General features: G+C 35.4%; 1 protein-coding gene across 2 annotated transcripts; it reads right to left on the bottom strand.

Moving 5' to 3' along the window:
* Positions 1-694: 694 nt before the first annotated feature.
* LOC147071194 (JNK1/MAPK8-associated membrane protein) lies at positions 695-7,969 on the bottom strand. 2 transcript variants are annotated; one of them, XR_015070770.1, is made up of 6 exons: positions 7,909-7,965; positions 6,921-7,165; positions 5,332-5,544; positions 4,564-4,733; positions 1,720-2,129; positions 695-1,195 (listed from the first exon to the last, which is right to left on the bottom strand). XR_015070770.1 is itself a non-coding variant. In XM_085948079.1 (5 exons), exons 2-5 carry the CDS (start codon positions 7,151-7,153, stop codon positions 1,837-1,839), a joined length of 909 nt encoding a protein of 302 aa, XP_085804205.1. In that variant the 5' UTR covers positions 7,154-7,165; positions 7,909-7,969; the 3' UTR covers positions 1,691-1,836. The 2 variants fall into 2 exon arrangements, 1 of the variants encoding a protein (XP_085804205.1); XM_085948079.1 differs by lacking the exon at positions 695-1,195 and having other exon boundaries at positions 1,691-2,129; positions 7,909-7,969.
* Positions 7,970-9,054: the final 1,085 nt, after the last annotated feature.

The raw sequence follows: 9,054 nt of genomic DNA, 5'->3' as shown, positions 1-9,054 counted from the left end.
CTCCAATGTATTAGTTTTTTGAATTATTCATGCTAATTTCAATTGATTTTATAAGTTTCTACGTGTGTACATTAAAATTACCCGCAATATTGCATCTGTAGATAATATTTTGAACAGAACCCAACCAGCAAACGGTAGATATTAGACGTAGACACCAGAGGTAGTTATAATGATTTAATAGAAAACCACTAAACACAAAGAATATTATGCGATTTTGACATGAGTCGAAAATGTGTAGGCCTGCAGAAAATAGAAAAAAAAACGTTCACTGACTAGTGCGGTTCATGATGTAGTGCAATACGTGTGAGGTGACCTCATTGTTGTTCTGGCGATTTCGGCAGATGTTCGTTTAAAGGTTCAAAATGTGCTACAGGATGGGAACATCAGTATGATAACATTTTAAATACCAAGAAAAATGACATTACTCATCCGTAGTGGCAGCTTACTGTGACTGCATGTAATGTGATGATAATGTATTTGAAGCATAGACAATAGCTACTAAAGAACATTAGAAGACCGTGTTGGCAGAACAATAGGTAGTGTTAACATAAATAATATAAAGGTTGAAGTGAAACACAGTTATATACATTTTTTTTTAATATTTAAATTTCAACTATTATTTACAAACTTAATAATAAATATCACAATCTTCTTAAAATATTATAAATAATACTTATAATACAAAAATAATTTTCTCAGTTCGGTTGAAGTCACAAGTTGTTGATTGTATGACCGGAGCGTCTGTTTAGGTTCCCCGCAAGTTAGCACGATTAGCCTTGAAGATCAACTAATTACCAGTGGTATAACCACAGTCTGGGTAGAAAGAGTGGAAACGAGATTACTGTTGCTGAAGTAATGATATATCGGTGGGGGGAAAAGGTACGTCAGTAACCAGAAGTCGATACTGTGTCATATTTGCAGCTTGCAGCAAACCGGTGACATAATAACCTAACGTACCAATTCCACACCTCATTGCGAAAGGCAAGTAGATAACACCCGCTGATAATCGCCGATCATCTTATTCAGTCTGCTGCAGGATCCTTGCTTTCTTAATACCAAGACAGTCCAGACTGCAGTTAAAACCACTGGTGGTTATGGTCACCCACAGGCCATTAGTGTCACCGGCTAACCATCCTACTTTGCAGGGATTTTTAGAATTAAATGAAGCAACTTTTCCATTCGATGTCAGTAAAGCCTCAATGACATTGAGCTACTTTACAAGTTGTTGGCGAATTTAAAAGCGGGCGAGTCAGCTAGTGCGATTGTGATGATGACACACAAAACTTTCCACTCGCTAAGAAGCTAACAAGCTAGCGAGTTGAAACCGTCATTTTTAGTACTATTTTGACAAGACGTATTGAGTAGTTTGTTTTTTTACCGGGAGGTCGCTGCTATCACTCTACTGCGCAGACCCAGTAGGCCCACATGCCAGCGTGTAGAGTGTAAAGTTGACCGGCCTTCAACTTTTATCGGTAGATTGTTTACAATCTGCTTGTTAGCTTGTTCACTCACTCTACTGCGCAGACCCAGTAGGCCCACACGCCAGCGTGTAGCGTGTAAAGTTGACCGGCCTTCAACTTTTCTGGGTAGATTGTTTACAATCTGCTTGTTAGCTTGTTCGATGATGACACAGGGCGAGTTTACAAGCAGATTGTAAATTCGCCAACAAGCAGCTTGTAAAGTAGCTCAATGTCATCGAGGCTTGAGTAATATAACAACCATCAATTAAAAGACTGACGTTTTCTAAAAACTATGATGAAAATATAACAAACAAAACTGCTTATGACTTCGAAATTTACAAGATTCAGAATGTATTTTTTTTATTATTAGAAGTGACTATATTTCATAAAAATTCAACGGGTTGGTAAACTGAGCTGTCAAAATGTAGAATGCGGCCGGGGTGGGAACGAGCGCCAGCAGTGCCCCATGAAACACGGGGTCTTTGAAACCTGTTATTGATATGATCCCGTACGCATGCAACAGCCAATGCCCGATGAGTATGACAGCATTTCTCACGTCGGTCACTGACGTAACGAGCAGAGACATCGCCGATTGGTCCAACTTTGCTGACAAGTGAGATGCCGACGACATCATTGACAGAATAATTATAATGTACGGGAAGGAGTAATCTGCAATAAAAAAAGGTAATTAGTAAAACAAATATATGAAGATGAAGCCGAAAATTAGCTGCAGACCATTTTGTATCACAGATCCGTTTGTATCAAACTAATATTAACCCCACATATGCTATGTAAAAAACACCAAGCATTTCAACACAATCTTTGTCACAAAATTTCAACTTTTAAATACATTACTTATTTCACAACAAATTAATGCAGTGTGGTGTCAGTCACATTACACCCTGATCATGGAGTGGGTGGGCAGGCTAAATTTTATCAACTTATCAACTTATCATATTTATAAATTAGTTATTATTAGTGATATACAAATTAACCCACTAGAGACAGACAGAAAAGGTAGTACATTTAACAAGATGAGATACCCGGGGTTCCTGGTGACTAGCTCAGATGTCCATCGAACCCCGGATTCACAAAAAAAAAAGATATAAAAACGGTTCGAGTGGAAATAAAACTCGGTCTTTCGTGTTCGTGACGTGGTCTTATATTGTCTTATGATTTTTTGTTTCACAAATTTATCTGGGTTTTTACGATTATAGTCGCAGGTATAGACGCTTACTAACCTTTTTTTTTTCTTTTTCAAACTTCGCGTACCCACGCCATTCTACAAAAAGGACTCTCGTGATTGGCCAAATTTTATCGCATGATTTTGATTTGACGAATCACGAGGACCACCTCGGCGCAGGCGCGCAGATATTTCGACGTAGCCGGCAAGTGCGGCAAAATTTATTATTTTTGAATCCTTATATTTAATCTTAAAATTATCTCTTTCATCCATCATCATTTTTACTTTTTAAATTAAATTAAATTTATCTTAATTACACCTCCGCCCAATATGCGATTTTCACACACCGGACGAAGGCCTTTACCTATGAATAAAAAATACTTACGTGGTTGAGCAAGGAATCAGATTAGATGTTTTATGAAGCCGTTTCTAGAGGTCAGGGTTACGTTTCGACTTATAGCTACTAAATGATTATTTTACACCGGGAGAAGCCCGCCTGTAACAGGGGTGTATCAAAGAGTTTTCTAAAACTGCTACAACTTTTATAATATTAATTAATTTAAATATTTTTTCAAAACTTGTGTAGGTATTGAAACATTTCAATTTAAACATATCATTTTAAATATGTAGGTAAATTTGTGGAGTTTTAAAAAATATCTAAAAATAACCAAGGACAATCGGCGCCAAATTGATGCCGATTGTCCAGAATCACTTGGTCAACGCAGCGTCAAATTGGCACCGATTGTCACCAATGGGTTAAATATTAATATTCCACTTTTATATAAGTAACATTATTTTTCACTACCAAATTAATAGAAGGTCCTATGCCACACCACATTATCAGCCAGCTACCTACCAAATTATTAACCTATATGGACCAGTCCATATATTTTTACTTGTATTACCGGGCCTATAAATCACTTGCGATTTTCTCTAAGGCTAAGGCCACATAGGTAGGTGCTTCGCTAGTGCTGAGCTAGGTGCTATGCTTGTCTACTAAAAACACTACTGCCACATTACATGCTACATGCTTAGGTACAAATTCATCTGACATTTGGGACCGCTCAAGTGAACAACGATATATTACTCTCAAAACTAAACAGAAAGCTACTTCTCACAGAGAATTTAAGTTTAAAATTTCCAAGTCTCAAATTCGAATTTGTTGAGTGCATAATGTCAATTCATCCCATGCGTCATTATTCATAACCTCAAAATATACTGTGTTTGACGTTTGTCATACTGAAGAAACATCCGCCATCTTGCAAAATCACTATGTGACAAAATAAAAATAACCAACACGTTTGCTCGCCAGGAGACTCACTAGGTGACTAATAATCACGTAGCGAGGCGCGAAGCGTGAAGTGTGGTCGTTGTGATAGTATAGTGTGCGTCCGTTCGCTAGGATATGTCACCTAGCACGTAGCCACCAAGCAAGGCACCTGCCTATGTGGCCTTAGCCTAAAAGAAATGTTTCCAATATAGTTTTAGGATATTTTGATTTTTTTTAAAATTTCAGTGCTGAAATGCTGTTTCTGGCAACATTCTGACAGAATGCCTCTTAAGCTTCAATAAAACGGCCACTGTCTTTAGCAGCAGTTTGAATACGTCTTGAAGACACCAAAAGAAACATTGAACAATAAAAGCTTACACATCAGATGAGTGCTTCTGTACTCTTTCGTATATTATTTTGTTATTCAAAAATACTACAAATCTTGCTTGATATGCCTAATAGTAGAAATAAAAGTAATGACCCTAGTAGTCTAATTCTATCTTCTCAAAGCCTGGGTGTTTCTGTGATTGTTTCACTGCTACTATACAATTACACTACTGTAACTGAGCCTCGTGGCTGATTGTGGTGTTAAATGAAAAAAATACTGCTGATATTCAGTTTAATAAAATATTTGTCATTCAGAATCTTACATATAAGTCCAGCCGCCACAGCATGGATCAGTATGAGGGCAGGAAGAAAGTAGAGAGCGCAATAAATAGCGAGAGTCAGACGACGAGGTAGAAACCGAGAAAAAAGCGCACATCTAAACATCACGAGTAGCACAATGCACAGGGAGTACATAATCAGCACCAAAGTGTATCTATAACAAAGAAAACACAAGCATCCTATTATATATAGAGGCACACTCGGTCAGTTAGAAATGTGTCCACGTTGGGATTGGAAATAAAAAGACTGTCTTCACGTAAGACATAAGCTGGTGGTACATGTATTTGCTTCATATAATTCCTATGCGCTAAATTTAATATTCCCATTTTATTTCATGTTTACCCATTGATATTGTGACACTTCTTTAAAATCGTTTAGCCATGTGGCTAAATCAAAGATGTAAATAACCTTCTTTTATCGGAGCCTAAATGTATGAAGTTGAAGCAAAAAAATAAGCTCCGGTCTACTCATTAATTTAGCTACAAGTACTTCACACTTCTACTATGACATTCCATTATAATATCAGAATCACTCAATCAGTAAGACTGATTGAACACAAGCAGAGATCTCCATTGTAAAATAATAAGAATGATAAATCTTCTTGATTACGTGCCGTGTTATCTAAGAAGGTTGGTGAACATCAAAGATATGTCTAACTTTCAGACTGCTGATTGGAGCAAAACGTTGTGGTGAATGTAATTGATTATAACATGTAAAGGTAATTCAAATTATTTATTCTGTTGTATACGTACAGTGGATATACTGCCTCTTGAGTACAATGTAGGGTGGTTTCATAATTAGGCGTGGGGTTGTGAAGTAATGTATACCAGTCTGATAATCCGGCTACGCGGCAAGATCTGAAGGTCAGGGTGCCAACTGGTTCTGACAGAAGCAATGTGACGACGCATGCCACTGCGACTTCCATGAACGCACAGAAATGCATTGCAATTAGGTATCGATTAAAACTGAAACAAAATCAAAATTACTACAGATTATTTCAGGCTGTTTTGCTCATTTACCTCATTTAAAGAATGATATAAAAATGAACTATACATATATCTCAAATTTCTTTAAATGACATACAAATTGGTAGAGTAACTACATTATTAGTTGTAGTACCCGGTAATTTTCGGCAATAGGTGGTGAGTGTTTGGCAATCTTTAGTTTTGGCGGCTAGGCTGGGTGCGAAAATATGATTCAAATATTTTTTTAATTCACCAGCTTTTAGCTATCTGTTGCATTTACAAAATACCCCTATCGATACAGAACCCCCTGATATAGAACTATTGTAAAATATACTAATATTTTTCGGTACAGTTCGGTTATGAGGAATACATTTTGAAAATACCCGATATACTGGATTTTTTGTTAGGATAACCTAACCAAACCTAAACTAACCCAAACTAACAAATAATCCAGTATATCGGGTATTTTCAAAATGTGTTTTCCGCTCTATTTCTCATAACCGAACTGTACCTATTTTTCTTTAATTCATCTAGATATGTAAAGCGAGTCAACTTGCCCAGCCATTGTAGTCTGTTGCATAGGGAACTGGTTTCGCATCCAGAGGCTACGGGTTTGATTCCTGGTGAGATCACAATATATTTATGTGATTTTCTCAAACCCTGGGTGTTCACGTGATTGTTTTAGTGGTACTACAATATACAACTATTGGGCCTGATAATAGTGTTGTAATGAAAAAGAATTTTTCAATTGTATATTTAGTCATATTAATTAACATTACCATTTTCTTTCAATATGAAACAATCATCATTTTCTAGAAACATATTATATTGTATTCAAAGAATTAGCAATGGCTCACACTACAATCGAAATTCATAGTTTCGTACCCCGGCCTGAATATAGTGAGCTTTGGACAGTGATGCCAACCGTACTATAATTATAGTACAATACTATAATTTTAATTCTGCGAAAAATGTAAAATATTATAATTTTACGCCAAATATACCAAAATACTATAATTTTAAAGGATTCAAGACGAAAAATGTTCCTGTACTATATATTTTATAGAAATACTATATTTTTTACACCTTTGTACTATAATCAGCATAGAAAAAGATGGCAACACTGGCTTTGGATTACGGTTCTGGGGTCCTCGAGATTTGAAAAATCAAAGGTTCCGGTCCCGGTACAGAATACAAACATCCAGCTCTTTTTTGAATCCAAAGGAATTCTACCAATCCTATGTTTACTGATAATAATGATACCGAAAAACCTATTGATATTTCTGTATTAGGTTTCATGTGTCTGTTTTTGTTATCGGAGCTAAGGTTTGATAGGTGGACGACTAAATTTAATAATAGGAGAACTTTCTTCTTACACTGCACGTTTGTAAACTAAGTCTATGAAGAACCAGTGTAGGACTAATGGAAGAAGGGCCATAGAGCCCAAATAGAGCCAGTCGTAGAGCAGTGGATCATCATCACACGGTACACAGTGGCTGGTGTGGTTGGCACGATGGCCTCTAGGACAGGCCCCGCAAACTCCCCACCCGCCATCTTCCGATTGTGAACGCCCGCAGTATAGCCCGGGACATGTTGGTATCAGAATCATGACATTGGTTATCTAGAAATATACACAGAATATATTTAATAATTGGAGGTATACATTAGAAAGAAATATTGGGATCCGATTGGAAATGAGTGGAGCAAATTTTACTACATGCAGAATGTGTTTCAGAGCAATACACGGAGATTACTGTTATTATTATTACACCCTTAGTTTTTTCTGTGACTTCGTTAGACACTATAAATCACTCTCGTAAACTAACACTGTCAAAATGCAAGCATTGAATAAGCAATATTTAGTTTTGATGCAATATTTATTTATGTATTTTTGAAACAAAATTTGCTCAAATATTATGACTTCTAAATGTCACTACTTATATCTGAAGAATATCACCGTTGTATCGATTTCAAATTCAACGAAAGCGAATCAGCCACAACTCTTCGATGTTTATTATATCGTATTTAAATTATCATTTTTATATTAAGTGCCCACATGAGAAAACCAGGTTGATATTATATTTAATACAGGAAATATCTGCTTTTTGTATTCGTTTTATTTAGATATAGTAGTCGAAACTAAGATTATGAAAGTAGCATACTTTAATTTAACAAATAAAGGATATTATTTGGGGCGTTCGGGCCTGAACAATTTCAATGTGTTTACTTCTCTGTCGATAATAATAATAAAATGAAGGAAGAAAAGATTCGGTAAAGATACAATGTGTAATAACATTGTAATATAGTATTCTGAATATACGAGAAAACCTATGCATGATTGAAGATGTAGGTGGAATAACTCACATTTTCATGTTATTATTATAGTAATGTCAAACGTCAGTTCCATATACTAATATACTCAGTTTCATAGACAAATATGTCAGTTCTATATTAGTCTATGGCCAGTTCAATCGAGTTCACTTCCGTTTATCAACCGACAAAATAAAATTATATATTTTTTTTTAAATAGAATGGTAAAAATATTTTATTTTATGAAAATTGTTGTTCTGAACCTGATACATTTAATATATATATATATATATTGTAAATACTTATTCAAATCCTTAGCTGTCCTTGAGAATGAGTAGGTAATTAGATAGAAATTTAATTTTCTGATATTTTTTGTTATCTTCAATCCAAACTTATTTATTATGACTAAATAAAATTGTAATTCTTTTTGCTACATCATCTTGTATGAATAGGTAGGTATCTAGTCAGAATTATTTTACAATTTTTCTTGACCCACAATTTTTGTAATGTAAAACATAATCAAGATGAAAAATTTCAACCTACTTATTATTAAGCAGCCCTGCTTATAGTATGAATTAGGGCACACAAATAATGGAAAGTGGGTTGATTTCCGGGTGAGGCTGAAACAAGGTTTAGTTCTCGAGCATGGAGAAAAAATATGGGATAAACTTAAACACGGTTAAAGAATATGTTATTTTCAATATTTATGTCTGTATCTAATATACATTAGTCACGTAAACGAAACATGCTTTCAATATCGATAATAATATGATGACATTCGGCAGACTTTGTATGTAATTCTTGTATTTTATGTTATGACACAAATCTTGGTTCAAATTCTTAATCTATGGCGACTGGATTGATCTGTGCGGATATTAAAAGTATAAAAAAATCATATGGGTAGGTAAGTAGGTAGGTACCATTGATATACTACTAGATGAGGAGTTCCCATACAAGTGTCATTTTAAAAATGTACCACAAAAGAAGATATTACGAATATCGTCTTATAATATTTCCTTGTAGGTATAATGCGTTAAGACCGTTAACATGGATTCTCGAATTCCACCCGTATTGCCCTGGCTGTAAAACTAAATTTGCGTTCTTGGAATAGTGACCCTAAGGTTGTCTGCAACCCAAAGCTTGCAAGCTACCAAAAATTCATGTCTGAGCGGACAGAGCAATTCGTCATGCGCTGACTAT

The sequence above is a fragment of the Rhyacophila brunnea genome, unplaced genomic scaffold (assembly GCF_057557595.1).
Source record: "Rhyacophila brunnea isolate RB1 unplaced genomic scaffold, BYU_Rbru_1.0 scaffold_20, whole genome shotgun sequence".
In the NCBI taxonomy this organism is placed as follows: domain Eukaryota; kingdom Metazoa; phylum Arthropoda; class Insecta; order Trichoptera; family Rhyacophilidae; genus Rhyacophila; species Rhyacophila brunnea.
Note: the sequence above shows the minus strand (reverse complement) of the source record. Positions and strands in the feature narration are given on the sequence as shown.